Source organism: Ctenopharyngodon idella, chromosome 7 (genome assembly GCF_019924925.1).
Source record: "Ctenopharyngodon idella isolate HZGC_01 chromosome 7, HZGC01, whole genome shotgun sequence".
NCBI classification, from domain to species: Eukaryota; Metazoa; Chordata; class Actinopteri; order Cypriniformes; family Xenocyprididae; genus Ctenopharyngodon; species Ctenopharyngodon idella.
Window position 1 is genome coordinate 9,805,913 of NC_067226.1, and position 27,021 is coordinate 9,832,933.

Here is a 27,021-nt window from a genome sequence, read left to right on the forward strand (position 1 = left end):
TTTCATAGGTATATTATATTTTATAAGCCTTTAAAATATGTTTTAAAAATGCCTCTCTAAAAAAGCCAGTTGCACATTCTCAGACACTGTACTTTTGAAAGCCAGGTGGCTGTTTTGCAGTAGTGTGTACCCAGAGTAACCATGGCATCAGGATACTATAACACTGTAACACTGACAGTCAGTTCCTCTGGTGAAGAGAGGCATGCAGCAGAACTTGTGACAGGACTCACAATGACAGCAGCAGCATTACTGGCAGAAACCTTTTGGCTGGAGCCAGCGGTACATGGCACGCAATTATTTACCAGAGATAAAGAGCTCAGTTTTCACAATTCACCTTGGTTGATTTATTATGTGGTCAAACCATTGTCATTGGAACAGATTTGTAGACTCTGCTGATCATCATAGTCAAACAAAGGCCTTATTATGACTTGCATTATGACTTCTCATGAATTATACGGTGTGCACTGAAGGGAATTTAGCATTGTCAGTATGTGATATTGAGATTGAGGGATTTTATGTCCAAAGCTCCACCCATGTTAGTTTTACTCTTTTTGTTTTTTTTACACAACATCTAAACTTTTTCTTTTTTCTGATGAACACAATCGGAGAAATATTAATAAATATCTTGACGCACCCGAGCTTTATAATGGCAGTGAGTGGGATCAACCAGTATGAGCTGAAGAAAGTGTCTCCACCCACACCCATATATCATAAACATATTTCACACGGCTCCGATGCATTTGTGTAAAAAATATCCATGTTTAACAAGTTCTGAAGTAAAATATCTAGCTTCCGCCAGACCGCCTTCCCTATTCAACTTACGGAAAAAGATTAACTGACACAACGCCAGTTTACACTTTCTTCGTAACTTGAATACGGAAGCTAGGTATTTTAGCCCCAGAGCCGTGTAGAGTATGTTTATGATGGATGGATGTGGATGGAGGCACTCTCTTCAGCTCATACTTGTTGATCCCGTTCACTGCCATTATAAAGCTCGGATGCGTCAGGATATTTATTAATATTTCTCCGATTGTGTTCATCAGAATGAAGAAAGTCATATAAACCTAGGATGGCTTGAAGGTGAGTAAAGCTTGGGGTAATTTTCATTTGAAAGTGAATTAATCCTTTAATAATCTTTAGTATCACTGCGTAAATTAATAACTCCAACCTACAGCTACTATATCCAACTTTGCCCACAGTACACTCATGTACAGATATATACAGTATAATATACAGTATAATATTCAGCTGCGTGATTGTTATATTGTTGCGAACTGTAAACTATATAATTGCCTATTATATATTTCAAGTTGGATTTGGATATATAGTAAATCCAACTGTATACTCATATAAAGTAATAGAAATCTGTAGATGTAAACCAGAACAGCATGTCACCATGCTGCAAATATCAGTTACATCCTCTACCTTTGCTTTGAACAGATTCCATTCAATTCAGTCCATATAGCAGATAAATAATAAGCAATAGCCTACTCATGCAGCTGAGGTAGGGCTGACAGGGAAAGAGTGGTTAAACAGAACTGTGTGTCCTTTCACTTATCAATGTCTCTCAATCTGTTTCATTCATTTCCAACAGTGACCTCACCATCTATAGTCCTTAACCAGAAAAAAAGGAAAGAAAATAAGCTCTTCTAGCAGCAATCATCTCTATGACAACAGTTAAAACAAAAGCTGAAATATGAAGTGTGTGTTTGATGCCATTAGATTGACCCTCCAGTGGCTCCCCCACATCTCTCTGATTTTCCCAGTGCTGGTGTTCATTAAATCACAGCATTGTTGTGGACACCAGTGGTCATTGTTGAACAGATGCAGTAGGCTACTTTGTTTTTGAAACCTGTGACCATTAGAAAATACAGTACACGCTTCATATTCTGTCTTGCAAAAACAAGCAGCCTTAATGAATGGTGGTTGGTGGATAAGAGTTGATTCTTTTCATCATACATCAAACACACAAAGACACACATGCAGAAAGCCACAGACCTTTTGTTCTGAGGTGGACATCTGTTTCCTGTTGGCTATGGGTTTCTCTGCTTTCGCGGCGCTAAATGAGCTGAAAATGGAGAGACATTAGTTTACATAGAAAAGCAGCTAAGTAAATGAAGCAAATGAGAAAAGGAAGAGAAGGAAGTGTAGGTTATATGATATTTTTGGACTGCAGCAGCTCAGCAATCCTCCATCTGCTGACCACTTCCTTGCATGCAGATTGATTCATGCAACGAAAGGGTAAAGATGATAAAATAATCCAAATACATACTGCATTAAAACTAACTCTGACTGGTTAGTCTTGAGAAAAGTTGAAAACAACAATTTTTATCTTTTCAATTTGTATGTGTGTACCTATAAAATGTATTTGTAATTGTATATAAATAACAACTGCTCTTTTTATTGGTGATGAAGAGGTGCTGAGAATGAGAGTAAAAGTAAAACAACATGTGGTAAATGCATGTCGTGTCCCATCTGATGTGTTGAAATGCTGTAGTGCAAGTGTTCAGTTTTTGACATGTTGTGCACTGTAAATGTCACACTATGGCAGATACTGGACTGTTTACTTTCTGCACACCATGAAGTTTGATGTCACAACAAAGTGTTTCCATGACAACTTGCATACACCCACTAAATGTGTCAATCATCAAAAGGTCATACAGATTTTGAGATTTACAGTGTGTGTCGTAGCCGCTCAATGTGTAACAGACATCACTCAACACTTTATTGAAACATAAAAGTTCAGTTAATAGGGCTACGAGTGCATATCACACATTTGTAGGTTGGAAATCATTGTTTTTACAGAAATAATCCAATCCAGCATGTTTCCATATTAAATGATAATGTCTATAACAGAGTGTGCACCCAAGATTTTTTATTGATATATTTCAGGATGTGAATGGTTTTCGTGGTCAGAAAAGCGTAGGATGGACAGGTGTTTATTGGCTTTATTGGCATTTTAAGCTCATGCTGTTGATGAGCTCTTATTCTGAAAGCCAAAATACAAGCATAATGCTGCCACTCTCATAAATGTGATGTGAATGCAGTGGCTTTCCACTTTCAAAAGGGGGCGCCACCAAAAAAGCATCTTCTAAATCAGTGGTTCTCAGCTTTTTTGACTTCCCCTTTGTCCAACACAATATTCTAAGGCCCCCCATATTGGTTAAAATATGGGAGGCCTCTGGTATATGTGCTGTAATTATGATAATGCTTCTTGCTGGAGTGCTGCTATATTAAAGCGTTTAGTTCACCCAAAAAGGAAAATTCTGTCATTAAAGTGGCTATATGTAAGATTTTTACTTTAATAAAGCATAAAAATACCCCAATATGTTTGCAGATATTTAGGAAACACGCTAAGTTCACCTACTTGTTTCTCAGAAAAACAATGCTACAGCCAGATATTCTAGTTTGAAATGTGCATTCCGTGTCGGAATGTCTGTCTTTGTTTTGGTCTGTGTGAAACCGCGTGCTGCCAGTTTATCCAATAGTATTTTGACATCACAGGTTGCCAGTTGGCGGGAAACACCGCGTACTGCAGCCATGGAAACCAGCAAACAAACTGGGTCAGAGAATCTCAGATTCTACCTGACCTAAAAAGCCTCTGCATCCATCTAAAAATCTCTATGAACGACAGCATATTAAAACACAGATAAATCAACTCATCAGCAGTGTGTAAGTCTTCTCAGCTTTCATTGTCAATTGCGCTCCCTCTTGTTGCGTGTCCTCAAGCTGGCCACCCGCGTCTTTGAACGAGGGGGCGGAGCAATCAATATTTTGAATTTGGACTGCAGTACCTATTTTGACCACTGGGTGTCATTCCTACATAGAGCCCCTTTAATTACTCTCCCTCATGCATGTCGTTCCAAACTCATAAGACTTTCGTTCATCTTCGAAACACAAATGAAGGTCTTTTTAATGAAATCTGAGAGCTCTCTGACCCTCCATTGACAGCCTATGCAACTACCACTTTCAAGCCAAAAAAGGTAGCAAAGACACGTGTTCACGAGAGCACCATGACGCATGCAAGTTGTGTTTACACGACATTTGTTGCGTGAACGTGCGTTGGAGATTATTATTTTGTAAATAAAGTGGTAAATTATGTTTTTTTGCGCAAACAAAGCACTTGTGTCACTTTATAAAACTGAGGTAAAACCACAGCCACATGGATTACTTTTATGATGTCTTTACTACCTTTCTGGGGCTTGAAAGTGATAGTTGCATAGGCTGTCTATGGAGGGACAGAAAGCTCTCAGATTTCATATAAAAAAAATCTCCATTTGTGTTCTGAAGTTGAATAAAAGTCTTACGGTTTTGGAACAACATGTGGGTGAGTAATTAATGACAGAATTTTCAACCCTTTGAACCCTTTAAAATTATTACCCATGGTTCATTTTGTGATTACAGATTCTGATTCTGTATGTTTTCCCTCATACAGGAGACGTTATAAAATGAAAATAAAATGGAGACTAATAAAACCCTGACAAAGATATCCTCAGTTTTTAATGGCTTTGATCCCAGTTATAATATGAACACATCTTCTCTTTCTCTTACAATACATAAAATACATGCAGTTTTCCTTTCTCGTAACAAGCCTCAATGCTGTTTCTGGTGGAGGTAACTGTAATGTAATCTGGTCAAGCGAGTGATGAAAGATCATTTCGTCAGATCACTATTTGGAATGGCAACACTCCAAAGTTCCTTTAGAGATCTTCTTAGAGTACACACACACATAAACACTCAAAATATTTGCATAATCACACAGTATAACCACAATGTATTTGCTGAACCTAGGAAACATCACACCTGACCCAACTGAACCACCAAGACAAGAGGCTAAATTCTGTGCTGTTGAGCTGTGTAATAACACAACCAAGTTCATCGTTCTAGCTTTCCATGCTAATCGGATTGTCATGGTGAAAAAAAAACACCCAAAATAAACAAATAACTATACCAAAATGATAAATATTTGAATGATTCATTTATTTATAATAAATATTTTTTAAATATGTTATATTTTAAATATGTTATATGTTATATTTATTGTATATGTTAAATATATTTAAATATTTTAGAATATTATAACTGATATTTTTTTTTAATTGTTTATTTATAAATAAATTAACCTAGCATATTTATTGAGATAATTGTATTACATTGTAAAAAAAAATAAAAAATAAAAATTGCAGCTGTGTGCAGCGATAAGATGCCAGGGCCTCATGTCGTTCCAAACCCGTAAGACTTTTGTTCATCTTCAGTGGCACAGCTGTGGAAAGATGAATGTAAAGCAGTTTAAACAAACTTCTCTATGCAGAAACCTGAATGTAAAGCTAATCATAGAGTGAAACAGTAAATCTTTCAGCACCATGATTCAGCAAATGAACGAAAGTGATCTTTGTATGTATAAGGAGTTAAAGTCAACGTTTAGCAAACAGTTGGGGCAATTTGATCAGTCTAATGTACCTGGCAAGGCAAATGCTTCATCAAATTCCTGTATATATGAGCCTGACTTATTCAGTTAATTTAAACTGTTGTTGTATGTTATTGCCGTGAAAATTTACATGCTCCAAATATTTATGTTGATCAGTGGTGCTAACTGTTTTAAAGGTCCAAATATATTCTGGTCCCGCATTATGCATCACTCAAAAAAGGTGATTCCAAATGGCAAAAATGGTTTAAATCATAAAAATAAAAATAACAAAATTAAAAATACATTTCTCAGTGAAATCAGGCTCCACTGCAACACATTTGGCCCCAGGCTGTTGCTGAATCGTGATTCTGATTTTTATATGTCCTGTTCTTCGGACAAAAAGGAGGAAAGAGACAGACAGTGAGGGCAACTATGGAAAATATTAAGTCAGTGGATGAAGGAGAGGAGCCAAAAGAGAAAGAAAGACAGAAAGAGAAGAGCAGGGAGAGAGAGACAGAATTAGCAAAAAAAAGACCTGTCTGCCCATCTTCAGAAAGGCCCTCTGTGAGATTCAGCTGCACCTAAGAGACACTACATGGAAGGGATAATGTAGAGTCAGTTATTGTAAATGAACCCCAACAGGCCGATCAGGGCCTCATATCACCCTGAGGGATTTGTTTTGAAATAATGGCCATTTGATTGTACATTATTCCACTTATTACATGGCTATCTACATAAATAAATACTCTGACATAAAATATTGATCTGAGCTGAAATGATTTTATTAGCTTAATTAAAGACAGAACACGAGCACAAGGGTCTCCCAGATGACCAACGGAACAATGGTAATTATTTAAAAATATTTGAATGATGAATGCTGCTATTGACCAATCAGAATAAATTGTTCCACAGCATTGTGTTAAAGTAGGCTTGAAATGAAAATTCACTTATCTTTTTTTCTGAAAGCTTGCTATTGATGTTACTGTAAACAATTTTTCTGTGCATCTCTGGTTAAACGTCAGACTTCTCTCTGGTAACGAATGCTGGATTTCTCCAATCATTAAGTCCTCTGAAACCCGCCCTTTTTTACAATCGACTGCAAGTATTGCAAATCTGCCTCCATCCAATAAACAAATGATGGATAGAACCAAGTCCCCACCCTCCATATATTTTTTCAACAGTCTGTTAGACTGAGATATACATCACAATAAGAAAGAAAAGATATGCCACTACTTCTATTTTTTCGCAGCTTTTAAAAGGTTTACTTCTTTTACATCATTTTTTACAAATGAGTATGTTCCTGAATGTCCCCAAATAGAGGTTTTGTCAGATTTGGCTTGAGCACTGCTGGGGACAGATCTGGTTTGTGTTAGTGTAGCTAAGTATGAACACACACACACATGTTGGGTTTTCACATTGTATGGGGACTCTCCATAGACATAATGATTTTTATACTGTACAAATTTATACTGTATTTATTTATACTGTACAAATCTGTTCTATCCCCTAATACGACCCCTAAACTCTTTCGGATATTGCCATCTTTGTGGTGAAATTTGGTTCCCATAACGTAGGGTTTACCAGGACCACACACACACACACACACACACACACACACACACACACACACACACACACACACACACACACACACACACACACACACACACACACACACACACACACACAGGCAGTATTGGATGAACATTCTCACATACACACACTACCACATGCATATCATGCTGGATGAATCGCATTTCTTACTCTCTTCTTACATACTCACACTGTTGAATGAGTAGCATTTACATACAAACACAACACAGCAAAACAGAGGATAAACACAAACCACAAATAAAACACAAAGTCTTTTTCTGGTTTCTTTATGTTGCTATGCTCAAGCCTCCAGTTCACCCTGACTGATAAATGACCCTGGTCACTACAACTTGAGTAGGCTCTCTTTCTCTCTCTCTTTCACACACTCTCTCTCTCTCTCTCTCTCTCTTTTATAGCCATCCCTTGATGTTAAACAGGACGTCTCCATGGATACAGGAATAAACAGATGATAACAAGCCCTCAGCCTTTTAAAGCCCATTTCAGAAGGGAGTAACAGGACAGACAGAGAAAGAGAGAGAGAGCAAGACGGGACAGAAGTTGTGCAGACCTGGGAGTGTGTGTGCATGTGTGTGGATTGCCAGCAGCTGGAGATCAGTAGCACAGGTAAGAGTGATTTCACTGCTACTAATGTGATAGAATGATCTTCATAAGCAAATGCACTCCACACCTGTGAACATGCATACAGTATGTGCACTCGCCTTATTTGCTACATGCATGCACACATAACATCATGCACACCCATAATATGCCATGCACTGGTACACAGCATCTGTGGCTTACATATTGAAACTGGTAATGCTGTATATGGGTATTACTGCACAATAGTGTGTAAATTTAGTGAGTAAACTGAGATAAACACAAAGTGGAGTTATTTCAAGACATTTTTTGTGCCCTTGAGCAAACACACTGGTCAGATAGCACACAAGTGTAATGGACAGAAAACATGTTTTAAATGAAATAATAATAATAAAATCTACTTGTTTCAATAAACAGTAAGTAATGTTCTAACTGCAACATCTGCAGTGTGACTAAGGGCCATCAAGTGCCAGAAGATGAAATCATGTTCATTTTGGATAATTACAATTGTCACTGACTAAAATGATTTAGATTGCAATTATATAGGCTATATATACTGCATGATGTTTCCCAGAGGCAAATTGGCACAAAGGGATGCTATTCATATAACTGTTGAACAAAACACTGCTGACATCACAGGTTAATTATAGGGTTGCTGTCTGCATGTCTGATCAGAAAGTAAACACTCATTAAGTTGTCTATATCATTTATATTTGAGATATATCAGTTTTATAGTATATGAAGTTATTATCACATATTATATCTATCAATATGAAATACAGAATAAGTGTGAAGAAACATGCTGTGTGGGGAATACAGGTATCTTGCGGGCAGGACCACAAAGAATGATTAGCTATAAAACCCTAGGGCTGAAACGGAAGAAGATTGTGATCTGCTCATAAAGTCTTTAGGACATGCCTTTGTTATTTTGATGTGTCCACTGTTTGTTTGTGTGTTTTGTCTGGATGGGTGGGTAAGTGTGTCTCTGTTTCCCTTTTTAATACAATGGTTTCCATGGACACTTCCACAAAGTCTTGTCCTGAGTGAGGGGATCTCTTGGGAGGTGGGCAGTGTGTGTTTATGTGGACGGCTGCCTTTGCATGTGTGTTAGAAGGGTGAGGCTCATATTCACAATGATGTCTTTATTCGGCCGCATGTGTGGGAACAACCTCAGCAGCAGCTCGCACACCATTCCTCGCACTCTGTATTAGGGAAATACACAGCACACATGTGCAACACGTTAAGCATGACAACATATAAAATGCGATGACTTTGATTGTTCAATGACTGAAGAATTGTTTGACAACCTAGTGATGATTACAACATATTTGGGATATCATGTGATAAGACTGGAGTAATGGCTGCTGAAAATTCGACTTTGTCATCAAATGAATAAATCACATTTTAAATTATATTAATATAAAAAAACTTATTTCAAATGATAATAATATTTCACAATATTTTTGATCAAATAAATTCAGTCTTGGTGAACATAAGAGACTATTTGATGCAACACATAAGTCATATGTGTGAGCTGAGAGGAGACTACAGATGGTTGAAGGAGTTGAAGCCAGGGCAAGCCCACCCACCGCTGCTGTACACTCATCACCTCTCCATGAGGACATCAGCTGCCAAACTTCTGACATCCATCTGAAACATTCCACAATAACTCCAAGACACATCAGACCATCCACACACCTTCTCTCGCCGCCGTTGACAATGGCTGGACTGTGTAGACACACCTAAAGTCTGGAATCGTCCTCACTCATGATACTGCATGATTTTGTATTTTACCTGCACTCGAAAGAAAGAAATAGAATTATGAAGGAAGGAAAGAGGCTGTCTGAAAATGTCTAAGAAAATTCAAACATCAGTGGGTTTTTTTTGTGTTGAATGAATAATTAGCAGTCTGCTGAGTGCTGATAATCACCTCATTAGCTCAATCCTTATGGCCCTTAAATTTTACATCAGGCTCTGTCGTTCCACACACACCTAATGTGTTACTTTTGGCTGGTGCTTTAATTGGTATTTTATTCATTCAGGCCATTCAAAACGCAATGGAAAAGAGGGTGACCTGCTGATGAAGTTTGCCAAAACTCTGCAACAAGAAGACCATTAGTAAAATATCTCAAAGCCAAAATCGCAGGACAGTTTAGAATAATGCAGATAATTTAGATCATTTAGAAAGGCTAAATCTGAATTTAAGGTTCTTTATAGTCTGGGCTCAACCTCATCTGTACAGACTGAGACAGTAGACGTTATTAGTACATACTACACATCTGAGATTACTAAAAGGTGATAATACAGTGCAATATATATATATATATATATATATATTTGTGTGTGTGTGTACCACAGTAATCTGCCTTCTCTTTCATCTTTTTTTTTGTTTTTGTTAAATTAAAGGGATAGTTCACCCAAAAATGAAAATTCTGTCATCATTTACTCCCCCTCAACTTGTTCAAAACCTGTATGAGTTTCTTTCTTCTGCTGAACACAAAAGAAGATATTTTGAAGAATGTCGGTAACCAAACAGTTGATCGGCCCCATTGACTTCCATAGTATTTTTTTGAAGTCAATGGAGCCCATCAAATGTTTGGTTACCCATAGTCTTCAAAATATCTTCTTTTGTGTTCCACAGAAGAAAGAAACTCAGGTTTTGAACAACTTGAGGGGGAGTAAATGATGACAAAATTTTTGGGTGAACCATCCCTTTAAGGCTTCAGTAATTCCTGTTTACCTATTGCAGATGACTTGTATGGTTAGTTTAAAACACCTCTTTTTCTAGAGAAATGGTTCCATTAGGTCATAGTCTTTACTATTTGTTTAGCAGAATACCCAATATGGCAGAAAGCACAGACATGGACCAGCTTCTGAGCTCCTTTAAGAAGTTCGCTATTCATGGTGACACCAAAGCCACTGGGAAGGAGATGAATGGGAAAAACTGGGCTAAGCTGTGCAAAGACTGCAAAGTCACTGATGGCAAGAATGTCACCAGCACTGATGTAGATATTGTCTTCACTAAAGTCAAGTGAGTTTTTCATCATTTTTTTTTGTTTTTTTTTTTTTGTTCTGAGACTATTCAAATTTTTAACAAATTGTAATATATGTTTTTGTTATTGTGCACACACTATAACCATATAAAATGTAAATAAAAATGTAAATAGTGTAAATGTTAAAAACATCTTCATAGATAAATTTTAAAAAAAAACAAAAAAAAAAAACTGCACTGTTCTGGCAATGTAACAAATATTAAAAAGGCTATGTTTACCATATGATTCAGAGCAAAGACATCTCGTGTTATAACATATGAGGAGTTCCAGAAAGCTCTAGAAGAATTGGCCCCAAAGAGGTTCAAAGGTCAAAGCAAAGAAGAGGCGTTGCAGTCTATATATAAGCTAATTGAGGGCAAAGAACCTACCAACGTTGGTGTAACGGTAAGGCAACCATTTAAAAACAATCATTTAAGGTATTTTTGGATGACAACTTGTAAATTAATGCTGACATAAATAAGTGTGACTATACTGCATTCAAAGGCGGCATCAAAATCAATGTTGTCAATTCAAAACGTCGCTGTTATACACAACCTTTAAAAGGTTTTTTTTCTTTCTTCACGTTAAATTGCAACAGTTAAATGTTACAGATAATTCTCATTCAAATAAATGTTCTTTTGATCTTTCTATTCATCAAAGCTTCCTGGAAAAAAATGTATTAGGGTTTCCAAAAAATTTTAAGTAGCACAACTGTTTTCAACATTGATAACAATAAGAAATGTTTCTTGAGCACCAAATCATCATATTAGAATGATTTCTGAATGATCATGTGACACTGAACACTTGAGCAATGGCTGCTGAATATTCAGCTTTGCCATCACAAGAATAAATGACATTTTAACATATATTAAATCAAAAACAAAAAATAAAACGAAAAAAAACTTAAATTGTAATAATATTTCACAATATTACTGTTTTTATCAGATAAATGCAGCCAGAGACTACTTAAAAAAATCTTACCGACCACAAACTTTTGAACGGTAGTGTACATAAAACAAGACAAAAAACAAGAAACATCAATTATTGGTTTGCCATTTCATCACACTTCAGTGCAAATCAATTCTAATTAAACTAGTTATTAGGCTACCTCAATTTTGTCATGACAAAAAGTGTATTACCTGAATTTTTAAAATGTTAGATAAACCAAGAAATACCGAGACTGCCAAGCAGTTGTTGCTCAAGAAGGTCCCTTAACACTGCACATTTTGAATGTCTCCTGTATCAAACACATAATTCAACTCATCATCTCATTTGTAGAGCGCTCTCTGAACTCGACTGGGTATGTCAAATTAGTGAGACACCTAAAATGAATAGTGTTGGTGGAGCAAGATTGAGAAACACTAAAAAGGTACTACTACATCATTCCTCAGTCGGTTCAACACTAGAGGGCAGTAACAAATCAAACAACAATAAATCAATTCTGGCAACTAGTTAAAAGTTCAAAAGGAGTTGCAGGAATATGTGATGAATATGCTGTTGACAGAAAAGGCTCTGCTGGTGCAGGCTGAAACAGACTTGTACAGATCATCTGATAAAATAACAATGCTAGTTTGCTAAAGCACATTTTATGGTTAATTTCTAGTTCCATTATTACATTGCTCTCCAATTTTGATTGACCTTGCCAAAATTAAAATCTTTATTCATTTCCTTATTCATTTGTATGTTTCTTTCTTAACCATTCTAGAAAGTGGCAAAAACTGCTGCAGGTGGATAGATTAACCGACACAACTAAATATACAGGCTCACACAAGGAGCGCTTTGATGAGAGTGGGAAAGGCAGAGGAAAAGGTGGGCGGGAGGAGATTGTGGAGCACACGGGCTACGTAGGGGCCTACAAGAACGCTGGGACTTACGACGAGAAGACGAAGGCCAAGTAAGGCCCAACTGTTTCCATGTCAACGTGTTCAAAGCTCTGAGCTCCATCTTCATCAGCACTTAGGTCTGGACCAAAGCCAAACTTGAACTTTGACCTGTAAAATCACACAGCCACTATGCAGTGTAACACAGGAAGTGTTGTAAATGTTTGTCTTTAAGGATAAAGAACATAGTATTACAGTCAGTTTTCGTTAGAAAGTTGACAGAAGGGTAAGAGAGGAACTGGTCTCACTCCTTTCATGCAGTTACTAGCCCTTGCTGTAGGATTTCAGGTGAAAAAATCAGAGCAAGCATAAAGACAGCTCTGCTGGAGGGGAAAAGATAGTGTATTTGTTTCAGTTTTTATGTTGCTGTTTAATAGCTACAAGAAAGGTGCATCTGAACATTACTATACTTTGGAGAGGGAGAAGTGAACACAGGAAGCTCTTTAAAAGATTTTCTTTCTTCTAACATGTGTATAGACCTCAGTTTGGGTAATGCCACATTACATTTTTGACAGGAATGAAAACGAGGCTGTGAGGGACAGAATGTTCAATGTTATGAATGCGTTCAATGTTGTTTAACAACATACCGATTGTTCAGCAGATGAAACATCTTTACAAAAATATATAAATAAAAAATTGCAGTAGACCAAAAACATTTTAAAAGTTACGTGACCCAGAACCTTTATACAGTGTGTGCCATTGTAAAGACTGTATGTCTCTCCCTCACAGCCTCGTTTTCATCCACGTTAAATCCAATATGGCGTCTAACTTGACTAAGGTCTACTGATGCTCTTAATTGCAGTTATAAACTGTAACAATATTCATTATTAAAATTTAAATGTCATTCAATGGATATTTCCTGAATGGTGAACCAGCTTTATGTGTATATTATCTACCCTTCTGTTGTTTACTAAAATTATTTCCAAAAATTCAATGTCGTATCTTTGTTTTAGTTAGCTTACTGTGTTTCTGAAACTGGAAATTGCCTTTGTATAAACCATTACTAAATATCTTTGGTGTGTTTTTTTTTTTTTTTTTTTTTTTTTGTACTTTGGTCTATTTTAAATGAGAAATAAAATACTTTTTTTGCAGCAAAACCTTTCTAGCGATGTAAAAGACTGAAACAGACAATACACAAAATATTGTGTCGATATAATTACTATTAAGCATCATTACTAATAATAACTACTAGTTTCAAAATAATTATGGTTTCACATTCTACAGCATGTTCAAACACATACATCATGTTAATATCCTGTAAAAAAATTTAACCAGGGGTATATGAATCCCCGGAGGTTGTCAATGAAATTATATGCCATGTTTAATTATTGTACATTGTTTAAAAAAAAAATCACACGGGAGGTTTTGTAAAGGTTCGGGGCATAAAATGAAGTTATTATCAGTACCTGTCTGTACTTCCTCTCTTAAACCTAACAAAAATGTGCCGCTGTAACCATGGTAACATCCAAACATAATCGTAGTTACTGAAATTATTGTTGAAAAGTTGTGGTAAAAATAAAATAAAACCAAATACTTCACAACAGGGTCAAAACGCGACCTTTTGCTGAACGCTTTACTGTCATATTTAGCATTAGGCACAGCGTGTGTTCTGAACGGCGGTCTATTTGTCCGAAGTAACCCCTGAGGGACAGGCAGGACGCCGGTCCCTCTGTTGCCGTGGCAACCGTCTCACACACAAACACAACAGCCCGGCCCGGCACCTGGCTCCGGCAGCCTTCCCCTGCCCTCTGTGTGTTTGTAACCAAACACACTCGTTCATGGCAACGTTTGTTTGGTTCATCTCCTTGGAAGCGTTTAATCAAAAACATCTCGCTCCATTCCAGCTCGAGCCTTTGTTGCTCCTGTCACACGTTGATGAATGGCATCGCACAGCAGCGTTGCAATCGCCTTTAGTCAACTTCTGTGCTCGCCGCGCGCTGTAATCAACCGGCTGATTAATTGCCTGTTAACATGAATTGCAGACCCCGACAGGCTTGACTGGCGCTGTTGATGTAATATGCGGCACATGCAGGCAGATGACTGCCGCGCGCTTGTCAATGAACTCGAGTCCCACCAGCGCGCACGGAGTGCCTCTAGGGGGAGGTGCGAGACACGATTCTGTAATGTTAAAATACTAAAATATTAGGCTAGATGAATGTTAAATTATACTACATATTAATTGTCATTTTAATGGCAACATGTTTTATTTCTTGGCTGATTGCAATTTTAATAAAGCTTTGTGCGTCTAATCACGTTAAATCAACGTTTAAGGACCACCGGACTTTGCGCTGGATATAACTAAAGCACCGAGTGGAACAATAAGACATAATTCAATAATAATAAATAATAATCTGAATAGCCTATGTGACTTCTTAAAGTTAACTTCCTGCAATTCTTGGAATTCAACCCACCAAATATATAGTATGTTCAGGTTACATTTGTCACATTTCATATTTCACATTTCATATATAATTTTACATATAAATTTACATTTATATGGAAATATGTCTTGTCACATATATTATTTTTTAAATTATATAACAAGTTACGAAGTAACAACATGCTGCAAATATAATCTCATTTGTCATTAGGCTTGCCATATACTGGAGTGAAATATTAAAATATGTGAAAATAAAAGCAAATAAACATGATCCAGATGGGCTTATTACGAATCCCCTAATAAGTCTCTAATCCTATAATAAGTCTCTGAATGAGACTCGTTGTTGACTCGACTGTACCACCTTGTGGCGCTTTGTGGAACATTTTTCTAATAAATGCAAACGTTTTATATCACATGGTTTATACAATATTTCATGAAGAGTTATGCTACAACTACCGTTCAAAGGGTCATTTAGAATTTTATTTTTTAAAGAATTAACACATTAAATTGATCTAAAGTTACAGTAAAATCTTACATTGTTACAAATTCTGCTTCAAACAAATGTTGTTCTTTTGAACTTTCTGTTCTTCAAAGAATCCTGAAAAAATGCCATAAAAAATATTAAGCAGCACAACTGTTTCAACATTGATAACAAAAAGAAATGTTTCTTGAGCAGTAAATCATCATATTAGAATGATTTCTGAAGGATCATGTGACACTGAAGACTGGAGTAATGATGCTGAAAATTCAACTTTGCCATCACAGGATTAAATTACATTTTAAAATATATTAAAATAGAAAAGTTATTTTAAATTGTAATACTATTATGAATGTTTTTACTGTTTCTTTCAGTAAATAAATGCAGCCTTGGTGAGCATAAGAGACCTCTTTTAAAAACATAAAAAATGTCTTACCAACCACAAACTTTTGAACAGTAGTGTATTTAATAGTCAGACAATGCATATGCATGGAAAAAAAGAAAGAAAAAGCTCACTTTAAAAAATATCCCGTTAAATCTACGGTAAAATAAAATGCCAGAAATTCACTATAAAAAATACTGTGACAATGTTTCCAGTTTTACAGGGTGCGTGTATATTTTACAACTTATAACCATTTATTTCAAGTGATATAATAATAATAATATACTTAACCACCACAATAATACAGGTGGCAAAACAGAAAGCCACGTGATGAATCAGAGTTCATAGTTACCGGCCTGTTCATAAAACATGGCTAATACTCATGTATAGACGGTGCACAGAATCATACACACAAAGACAAAACATCATCAGAGTAACATGACATTAAAATAATGCAATAAACATTAACTAAATAATGTCAAATGTAACACAAAACACACTAATGTAAATTTCTGATAACAGAAATGAGAAGAAACAAAATTATTTATAAAAAATGTAATCACGTGATGTGTAACGCAGGGACTTCTGGGAATGTCGTTTTACTGTTTTTTTTTCCCCTTGTAAATTATATGGTAATTCATTTTACTTGAAAAAAAAAACATAAATTTGACAGAATTTTACAGTAAAATTATATATAATGTGATGTCAAACTATTTACAATTTTTCACCATATTATGTTTTATTAACGTAGTTCGGGAGGAACAAGTCAAATAAGCTACCCAATCATTACGTCATCTCAACCAGCTGTCAACAATCTGTAATCAACATATCTACCCAATCAGCATGTGTTCAGGCCTATATATAATCACAGTCAAACTCACCCAGGATCCTCGACGGTTTCCAGAATCCCTCCACCACTCCGTCTCCTCAAATTCTCTGGGTTACTTCATATAACCTTAAAATGGAGGGGGGGTACTCTGTGTTCGGGCCGATTACCGAGCTCGGAGCCCTCTCCCCGGACAGCACGCCAAATATGTTTACCAATTAATTTATCTGACTTATTTGTAAGTGTGAACTCGTGAAACTGTATATGGTAAGGTAACTTACAGTTGATGAACATGTTTTTACTGTAGCATTTTTAGTATTTTTCCATAAAAATTACAATTTTTTTTTTTTTTACAGCGCTCAAATATGTGTATATGTAGCCTAAGAATGAAAAAGAGTACCAGTATACTCCAAACACAATACTAAAGGAACACTTTGTATAATCTATAATCATGTTCTGAACTGACTATTCAGTTAAGGGTAATATGTAGTTTGCACCTTTAATGAGTCCTACGTGCTGTTGCTAACACTGTGATTTGTGACCCAAAGTGCACACTTTACCTTATCTCAGTGTTTGGTTCCAAGAAAAATCTCTATAGCTACAAGTAATCCTATTGCTGCTTATGGTACCTCCAGAGTCTTTGACACTCTTTGAATTGATTGTTGTGGCATTTACATGAAAATTTGAAATGAGAAGTAAACACAAAATAAGTGAAAAAATTAGTTCTGATTATTTAAAAATTAGAGAAAGATGAGCAGGAAACAGGTCTCCAGGTCTCTTTAACATCTACTGTGAACATGATTTTCACCATATCATGTTTACTGACATGTGCTCAATGTTTATACTAGTGTGCGTGTTCATGAATTCATTTTAGCAGCAAGTGCTTCATGGACTTCACAGATCAAGTAGATGAATATGCTGTAAGAAAATGCTGTCCTGCAAACCTAGTCAAATGTATACTATAGTAACTAAAGTATTAACACATTTAATAGTGCAAAATATTTACCCAGTATGTATTTATTCTACATAAAGATCCAAAATTTGGTGTATTTTAGAGTTCAAATCTCCTCCCTCTCCTCTCCGATTTGCAAAGTCCTCAAAGAAAAAACTAAGAGTGACTATCTTCAGGCCAAACAACTACAGGTAACCAGTCAATTTCTTCTCATCACTGGCCCTCATACACACCAAACATGAGGCTCGAAGAATAAGAATACCGCCTGCTCCAGCTCACTTTAGGTTCTGTAAAATAACGCAAAAATACACTGATCTTGGAAGCCAGCTCGGTAAATATCAACAGCATCCAGCTGCACATTTATCATAACTGAAATTCTTAAAATTAAAAAGCAAGATGCATTGTTTTGGGGAAAAAAGAAAGAGCTAAAATATGTTAATTTCTCTCCCATCTATCTGATGCTCCTGTACTTGAGGAGACATATTTAGAGGAGGGTACATGAGTAATCACAATGCTGTCATTTCTCCTACAGTATTTCAAATATCATGTTGTCTTTTTTCGTATATACTGGTTTGATCCTCTGTCATAACTATCACATTTCTACTATTTTGGACCTTCGCTGGACCTTGCAAACCAGCACACGTACATACACTATATTCACTCCACCTGAACTCCAGCTTTATTGGTATTTCTTAGGATTCTGTTGTTTGAATTCAAGTGAACTGTAAAAAGCACTGAAAAGATGGCAAATAAAGAGCAGAAAAACATAAAATGCACAATACAAATGTTAATAGTATAGAAATTAATGCTTTAATAAAAGTAGTTGGCAATATGTTCATTATTTCCTGTTCAAATGTTAAGAACAGCCAATGTTTCCTTAACTTACAGAAAAAGCCATCAAAGGTTTGTCATGGCTGTCTATTCCCAGTCCTTTCTCAAAGTATGATCAATGACTTGAGAATCCAGAGAATGTAAAACAAAATGAATCACAAACTCCTCAAAACTTAATTACAATATCTGTTGGCCAAAACAGTAATTTTTGCACATTAGGTCTACATTTTCTTTGTTTGATGAATGGTTTTGTATCATAATGCTTTTATTGAATATGAGATAAAAAAAATTAACCTAACCTGAGAAATAGACACTGAAGTAAAAAATGTAACAATCTGCGTCTGTCTCACCTATTGGTTTCTAATTTCACTATATCACTATTTATATGTGTGTATAAATGTTTATAAACTGATGAAATCTAAATTGATTTTGAAGGAGCAGATTCGACAATCTGTTTTAAATCTACTCCCTCGTTTACGCCCTCTCTAGTGCAACCTGAACTAGTGACACACCACTGAAGTCTTGCTTTTAAAGACAGATTAGTTTATCCTGCTTATAAGTATTAAATATTTATGTCTTTAAGTATACTATTTTTGACAGTGGCTTAAAGAGAGAGAAAAACATTATTTTTGTGTATTGTCGTGTATCGGTGGTCGAATGGCGCTCAGCGTTGTGGATGTATTGTCCTGGCCTTGGGCTAAAGCGTACACAGCATTCAGTGTATGTTTACTGACGAGATGCATCTACAACCTGTATGAAGAGGCGAAAGATCCACTCATTCAGTCCGCTCTAGTAAACAAACTCTCTCAGAACTCACCCGATGGCAGGACAGGCGATGACAATGTCAATAATGAAGAATTACATTCAACTGTTTTGTGGTATCAGGCCACGGATAGCTTCTGTATATGGGTAAGTGGTCCAAGCCCTAACAAGACCAGGTTTGTATATGGGACAGTAAATGACATCACTTTTTTTTATTTTTTTTTTATTCATATATTAAAACATGCAATTCATGTAAAACTGTCTTAAACTTCTATGACGAACGTTTTCCATTTTTGAATTTAAAATAATTTAGATTTTATAATATATAGTAACATTATATGATTTATAATTAAAAACAATAGCTAGCTGTTTAAACTGGATTCGTTTGGTATAATATTCTGTTATTATTTCTTTAAAAAAAAAAAAAAATTGTCCCCTGAATATATTTTGAAAACGTTTTCGAATATAATTAAAGTTGTGTGCATTCATGTATATTCAAGATACAACGGCATTTTAGTACTTTTAAATGGTTACACCACTTGAAAACTTGAACTCAAATAGCTAAAAATGTTCTTTTTTGATGTATGAAAATCAGCATGGATACAAATATTATATTTCTAAGAAATTGGCACACGACTTTTAAACTAGATTTTTCTAAATTATTTTTTCTTTTTGTCATTCAAACAAATAACATGGTCATAACCATTCTTCAGACCTGATGTTTTTATATTTTATAGACAGTGTATTAAGTTTTAGGATTTTGGGAATTAGTGTCATTAGAGCAAATGTACATTAGTGCAGCTAGTAGTAGCCTATATTACACTATTCATCTCCTCAGGTCCTTGTGAACACACTGTGCTGTTTTCTCCTGCTGATGGCAAAATGTATCCAGTTTATTGTGTTCAGTGATCTCAGAACGAATGAAAAACAGGTAATCCATGTGGCACATGTCCAGCCTGATGTAAACCGGAGATTAAACATAACAGTGAAATAATTATGTTTGTTATAGCCTTGTACTGTGTGACTAATGAACCCTTCTGTTTGTTCTGTTACATTTTTGGCCTTGACATTCCTGCTGCAAGAACCTCAAGGGCAAAATCCGGAACTTTCTATTCTACAAGTTCATCTTTCTCTTTGGTGTGCTGAATGTGCAGACAGAGAGGGAGCTGGCCATGTGGTGTCTTTGGTGCTCTGCGCTTCTCTTTCTCCAGCTCTTGACCCAGCTCTGCAAAGATCGTTTTGAGTATGTAAGTAAATATATTGTCAGTTGATATCCAGATAACCAATACTCAGAGAGAGAAATCCAGTGCCTGGAAACTGTGGAAAACACGGATGACCTACCATGTGACTACCCAAGTCCATATCAATTTCAGGTTGAACATTATAAATAGCATTAGAGTCCTTGAATCCTAGTGTGTTTACTAAGATAATTTTCAGTTGAGTCTTAGCATTAGAGAAGATTATGCTTTTAAATCAGTATCATTCCCCATGTAAGTGCTTTCACCTGCACAGCAACAGTGAGGTTAATGAGGTCACTGTAACACAAGATTTTGTTGTGCATCTGTATCTGGTCATAACCATCTCAATGTCATGTATTCAATGTAATCTGTGGCCATGACTTGAGAATGATATTATTTGTTTTATATTTCCTAGCTCTCGTCATCCTCCACCACGACTCTGGGCAGCCATATGCGCGTGTTGTCGGTGTTGATGTGTTTGTTTGTATCCTCTGGGGGGCTCACTGTCATATGTGGCCTGTTGGGGCTTTCCCATGATATGCACACTTTCTCCTTTATGACAGTTGAAGTAAGTTTGGATTTGTGTGCATGTGAACCTGTTTGTTTATGTGTATCTGAGTCTGTATTTATGTGGAAGCAAGTACTGTATACATTTGTTTTTAAGTGTACAGATTCTTAAAATTCATTGTTTTTCTACAGTGCCTTATGGTAACTATATATATGAGCCATGCAATTCTACGGTAAGTATTTGTAAATGTGAGCACACATACACATGTGTGTGTGTGTGTGTGTGTGTGTGTGTGTGTGTGTGTGTGTGTGTGTGTGTGTGTGTGTGTGTACGGGTGTATATTACATTGTGGGAACCAAATGGTCCCCACAAGGATGTTAAAACCTGAGATCACCTACATTGTGGGGACCAGGCAGCAGTCCCCATGGGGGAAATGGATTAATAAACATACTAAATTATATTTTTTGAGAATGTAAAAATGCTGAAAGTTTTCTGTGATGGGTAGGTTTAGGGGTAGGGGTAGGGGATAGAATATACAGTTTGTACAGTATAAAAACCATTATGTCTATCTAGAGTCCCTACAAGGATAGTGAACCAGGTGTGTGTGTAAATTGTAAATAACGGGAGCAAATATTGAGAAATTGTTCTTTGGTTTTTCTGTGCTCCTCATTACTTAAAGACTCATGGCTTTGGAAGACTTAAAATACAGTACATAAACCTGTATGGATTACCTTTATGATGCTTTTATGCTAATATGCTATGATTTGTGATTTATGCAATACTTTTTTTTTTTTTTTTTGGGTCATTTTTGGAACTTGAAAGCCCCGGGTCCCCATTCATTTACATGGTGTTCTGAAAAAGCATGAAACCAATGAGACATGATTGGAATTCTTTTGTTATATGCATTTATAAAAAACACAGTTGAGCTCAAAAGTTTACATACCCCTTGCAGAATCTAGAAAAATGTGAATCATTTTAACAAAATAAGAAGGATCATGAAAATTGCATGTTATTTTTTATTTAGTACTGTCCTGAGTAAACTATTTCACATAACAGTTGTTTACATAAAGTCCACAAGACAAAAAAATTGCTGAATTTATAAAAATGACCCTGTTCAAAAGTTTACATACCCTTGATTCTTAATACTGTGTGGTTACCTGGATAATCCAAGACTGTTTTTTTGTTTTGTGATGGTTGTTCATGAGTCCCTTGTTTGTTCTGAGCAGTTACTGTAACTGAGCTCTGTTCTTCAGAAAAAATCCTCCAGGTCCTGCAGATTCTTTGGTTTTCCAGCATCTTTTGCATATTTGAACCCTTTCCAGCAGTGACTATATGATTCTGAGATCCATCTTTTCACACTGAGGACAACTGAGGGACTCAAACACAACTATTAAACAAGGTTCAAACATTCACTGATTCTCCAGAAGGAAACATGATGCATTAAGAGTTGGGGATGTAAACTTTTTGAATTGGATGAACAGAATAAATCGTACTTTTTTTTTTGTCTTCTGGGAAACATGTAAGTATCTTTTGTAGCTTCCAAAGGGCAGAACTAAATGAAAAAAATATGTTCTTTAAACAAAATAAAAAAAAAATTACACATCACCTTCTTGTTCAAAAGTTTTCACCCCTGACTCTTAACGCATCGTGTTTCCTTCTGGAGCATCAGTGAATGTTTGCAGCTTTTGTAATAGTTGTGTTTGAGTCCCTCAGTTGTCCTCAGTGTGAAAAATTGGATCTCAAAATCATACAGTCACTGCTGGAAAGGGTTCAAATATGCAGATGCTGGAAATCTGAAGAATCTGCAGGACCTGGAGAATTTTTCTGAAGAACAGAGCTCAGTTTAACTGCTCAGAACAAACAAGAGACTCATGAACAACCATCACAAAACATAAAAACAGTCGTAGATCATCCAGGTAATGACACACAGTATTAAGAATCAAGGGTATGTAAACTTTTGAATGGGGTCATTTTTATAAATTCTGCTATTTTTTTTGTCTTGTGGACTTTATGTAAACAACTGTTATGTGAAATAGTTTATTAAGGACAGTACTAAATAAAAAATAACATGCAATTTTCATGATCCTTCTTATTTTGTTAAAATGATTCACATTTTTGCAGATTCTGCAAGGGGTATGTAAACTTTTGAGCTCAACTGTATATCCTTATATGTTCTTTAAGCTGTGTGCTTAAAAATTACATTTAATTTTGTTCAGGTACACAATTCACCTGTATGACCTGATCTGTGAAGATTCTTGGGAAGATAAAGAGGTCTGTATTTATTACACAGACTTTGTCATGGAGATGGGTCTTCTTTTCCTAGACATGATGCATCATATCCACATGCTGGTGAGACAATCATTTTTATGTTAAAAAAAAATAAAAAATTAATTAATTTATAGAGCCATTTATAGAGTTTTATTTTTATTACTATTAAATCAGAATCATTATCACTTATTTTTCTTGTCTTTTGCCTTTTTTCAGCTCTATGGGAATATTTGGTTCTCTGTGGCTGATTTGATTATATTGACACATTTACGGTTCTTGTCTCAGGAAATGCAACACAGGTTACTTCAACACAAAAATTACCTGCATATTTATGATGTTATGGACATGAGGTAGGTGTTACAGGACTTTTAAGCCTTACTTACCATAGTTAGGTAAATGTCTATAGTGGTGAACGGGACACTGCAGAAAATGTGTGTGTGTGTATATGTCCCTTGGCAGGTTTTCTATGGCTACAATGGAAGAGCTGGCATCTCATGATGACAGATGTGCTATTTGCTGGGAAAAGATGTACACAGCATACAAAATGCCCTGCGGGCACCTTTTCCACAAGTAAGAAAATTACCACATTTCAGACAGAGAAGGGTTTATTGTTCATCCACATTGGGTACTGTATGTGAATGTAATCTCTCATGCAGCACTAAGTTGGATAGGTGACTATAAAATATTCAGTATTTCTGTGGAAATAAATGAGACATTTGCTTGGAAACCTTTTTACATGGTCTCCAAGATACAGGTATCTGTGTGTGTTCTCAGGTCGTGCTTGCGTTCCTGGCTAGAACAGGATATGTCATGTCCCACATGTAGGATGTCTGTAATTATGAGTGGCAGTCAAACCAGAAATGAGCAGGAGGGGGCATCATTGTCAGTCAGTTTGGGCCCAGCTGCTGTGGGAAACCCAAACAGAGCTCCAATCAGTTACCAAAGTCACCTCTTCCATTTTGATGGTACAGATAATAATTGTTTTACACATTGAAAAATATCCACTTGTTATAGTAATTGCTCGTATTGTGCCGAAGACCGAAAAGTGAATCCTCCAAAATTATTTAAGTCAGCTTTATACTCCTTACTGCTGACTCAATGGGTTGTTAATGTACAGTCAGTGTAGGCATATTTGTTTTTTAAAAAACAGAGTTTGATCATTGCTTCAAAGTGGAATCTTAGACTTTTCCTCTGCAGTCACTCTTAAATCATATTTTAGGATTGTTTTGGGTATCTATTGAAATATCCCTTTTTCTTCTTACAGGTTCCCAAATTGCTAACTGGCTGCCTGGCCTTTCAGTTGAATTTGTGCACTCGCCTAATATGATTATTCTATTGCAGGCAGATGGCTCACAGGTAAATGTGAGAATCTAAATTGTCCTTATAAATTGTTTTCTGTTTAAATAGTTGCATTTTTATCTCAACCATTATTCATTTACTGCTTTTCAGGTTCACCATGAGGAATAAATGTTTCTTTAGGTATAGACCTACCTGAGTGATCATTGAAACCAACAAATTCAGAAGAATGTGCCACTGACTGCATTTCTTGGCGCTTACTCTCTTGACAGATGTAAAAAGAATTAAACATTCAGTTAGAGTTGGTTGATGACACCTATATTAGGCAAGGGAAGTTTATTTGTATACCTTTTGCACATTTCATACACAATGGGAATTCATTGTGCTTTACATAAAAGTGATTTTAAAAAGAATCATAATCACAACAAATGCATAAGAAACAAAACTAACAGTAAAAGCAAAGAATAAAAAATGGTGTTCTATTAGAAGGAAGACAGTGAAAGTACAGGGCAACTTTGGAAATGTGCAATAGACATTAAGTGTGTTTGTGTATATATGTGTATGTGTATATATAGACTTTTTTTCTGATTATTGTGGCCTAAAATGACTGAATTTGTGGCAATATTTACAGCATTTCTTGTTTTGCAGTGAAAATATACCACAGACAACATTCTTTTAACATTATTACTTTTCTGACCTCAAGAACCATTGCAGGGCTCCAGACTAACATTTGAGGGCAGTAGCACCAGTGCCATTAAGTTGGCCACTAAGGTGGCACCAGCCCCTGATTTGGCAGCGCTGTGAGGGCTGACAGAAAAGCACTGAGCTTGACTTGATATTAACTTTTATTTTATTATTGTATTTATTAAATATTAAAAATATATACTACGGTGTGGAAATGGCTAATAAGCCAATAAGTGCTCCTCTGCAGAATCTACTACAGTGGTAATTTATTGTCTTTCTTCTAAATAAGTGTTTGCTTTCCTACATTGTGAAACTTTTAGTTTTTTTTTTTACAAATGGGGACAAACTATGAAGGATGAACAAAATGTTTTGGACATCACATTAAAAATAACATTCAAATTGGGCAATATTTAAAGCTTTGAAGTGCTGAGAAAAGTTGTGTGAAGCACTCGAAAACATTAAACCATTTTTGCCACTAGTTATTTCTGTTAGTGTTACTATATTACACTTAGGCTACACTGTGTTCATGGCACAATGTTTCTCATGGTTTCCAGATTACACAGCGCTTGAATTCACAGCAGATAACATCTCTATTAATTCAATTTCTCTGTTTGAGAGTGGCGAGCTGATCTTACTGCTGCAGTTGAAGGCGGCTTCAAATCTCGGGATCAACGAGGAGATGTGATGTGCGTCGCTGAAGGAGAATGAATCAGTTTACCAAGGCTAGACGGCCGCTGATATAGCCCGAGACCCCGCCCATTTTGGCGGGCTCGGTCGCCATTGGTTCGTTTACTTAAACTCCACGAACCAATGGCCGTGCAGTTACACTGCGTGATTAAAAAAGGCTTCAGAATCGGAGAAAACAGGAGTTTCTCCATTGCATCTTTCCTAAACGGCAGACGACGCAATACGAAGTGTAGTATCGAAAGGGAAATAACTTTACCAAGCTCTGAGAGTGGTCCCAGTGGTCGGGAGCATTTCCGTTGTGTTGTGGCTTTATTCCGTAGCGTTGTGCACTTATGTTTGCTTTTTACATTTTGTTGTGTTGTGCACTACTGGGCCACCGTACTGAACTCCTGTCTCGTTGTCTATAATTGGTCCGAGCTGCGCAGCTGAAACGAGTTGACTAATGCTGCCTTCATGTGATATCGTAAATTTGATAATTCCCACTTCTGATTACAAGCTCATAAATATTTTTTTAAAACATCGCCAAGTAAAACGCTGCAACATGACAATACAAACAACAATAAAATCAGAAATGGACTTTAACTGTTAGTGGTCCCGCTTAGAGACCGTCCGGGATTCATTATTCTGTTTCACGCGCTTCAATCCAGGCAGAGATTTTCAGAAGGTCAGCACGCACTAATTTCAGAGTGACGGGGCGGCATTTTTTCATGATACACGGGGGGCGGTACGAGCAGTTAACAAAAAAAAAAAAAAAACCGCCGCCGCGAAGAGGTTTTCTATTATTTATCATTTCACTGTGTGGGGAATTGGCAAATTGGCGCCCCTGCTTGCTGAGAAGGTGCCGTGCACAGAAGCTGTGTGAAAAGGGGAAAGGGGAGCGCGGCGCGGGGGACAGTTCACCTTTGGGTCTCTCCCAGTGGCGTAGCGTTTGGGCATGCAAGGAATGCACATGCATATGGGCCCGGGCGGATTGGGGGCCCGCTATTACGGGCTTAACCCCAAAGTATACTTCGGGCGTCCGCATCGCGAAATTTTCGTCATTAGGAGAGTTCGCGGACGTCCGCACTCCCCATCCACGTGCAGCCCAATTTTTGTGATGGCACGGACAGTGTGTGTACTGTACAACAAGCCCATGCGAGAGTGAACTGAGTGCTTGAAAACAAATGTCCACTAGATAGTGCGCAGTGCACACGCCGAACGCGTCTTTCTGCAGCCAAATA

At 36.5% G+C, this 27,021-nt stretch overlaps 2 protein-coding genes across 2 annotated transcripts; both read left to right on the plus strand.

Annotated features, from left to right (window-relative positions):
- The first annotated feature begins 7,468 nt into the window (after nucleotides 1-7,468).
- On the plus strand, nucleotides 7,469-13,521 carry tppp3 (tubulin polymerization-promoting protein family member 3). Its single transcript, XM_051901501.1, is given in 5 exon segments — nucleotides 7,469-7,624; nucleotides 10,431-10,628; nucleotides 10,881-11,034; nucleotides 12,335-12,355; nucleotides 12,357-13,521. Coding segments are annotated over 4 exon segments (534 nt in total). The 5' UTR covers nucleotides 7,469-7,624; nucleotides 10,431-10,440; the 3' UTR covers nucleotides 12,528-13,521.
- Nucleotides 13,522-18,839: 5,318 nt separating this feature from the next.
- Nucleotides 18,840-25,109, plus strand: amfrb (autocrine motility factor receptor b). The gene is made up of 11 exons (XM_051901621.1): nucleotides 18,840-19,267; nucleotides 19,959-20,051; nucleotides 20,203-20,367; nucleotides 20,774-20,926; nucleotides 21,058-21,098; nucleotides 23,083-23,215; nucleotides 23,351-23,484; nucleotides 23,594-23,704; nucleotides 23,909-24,099; nucleotides 24,399-24,490; nucleotides 24,584-25,109. The coding sequence occupies exons 1-11, from the start codon at nucleotides 19,016-19,018 to the stop codon at nucleotides 24,599-24,601; spliced, it is 1,383 nt and encodes a 460-aa protein (XP_051757581.1). The 5' UTR covers nucleotides 18,840-19,015; the 3' UTR covers nucleotides 24,602-25,109.
- Nucleotides 25,110-27,021: the final 1,912 nt, after the last annotated feature.

Bases quoted from the DNA above. Each gene is read 5' to 3' on its own strand.
- amfrb (XM_051901621.1), top strand. From the start codon at position 19,016: ATGGCGCTCAGCGTTGTGGATGTATTGTCCTGGCCTTGGGCTAAAGCG. The intron at 21,099-23,082 runs GTAAGTATTTGT...AATTTTGTTCAG, and splicing joins ATGAGCCATGCAATTCTACG to GTACACAATTCACCTGTATG. The intron at 23,485-23,593 runs GTAGGTGTTACA...GTCCCTTGGCAG, and splicing joins TATGATGTTATGGACATGAG to GTTTTCTATGGCTACAATGG.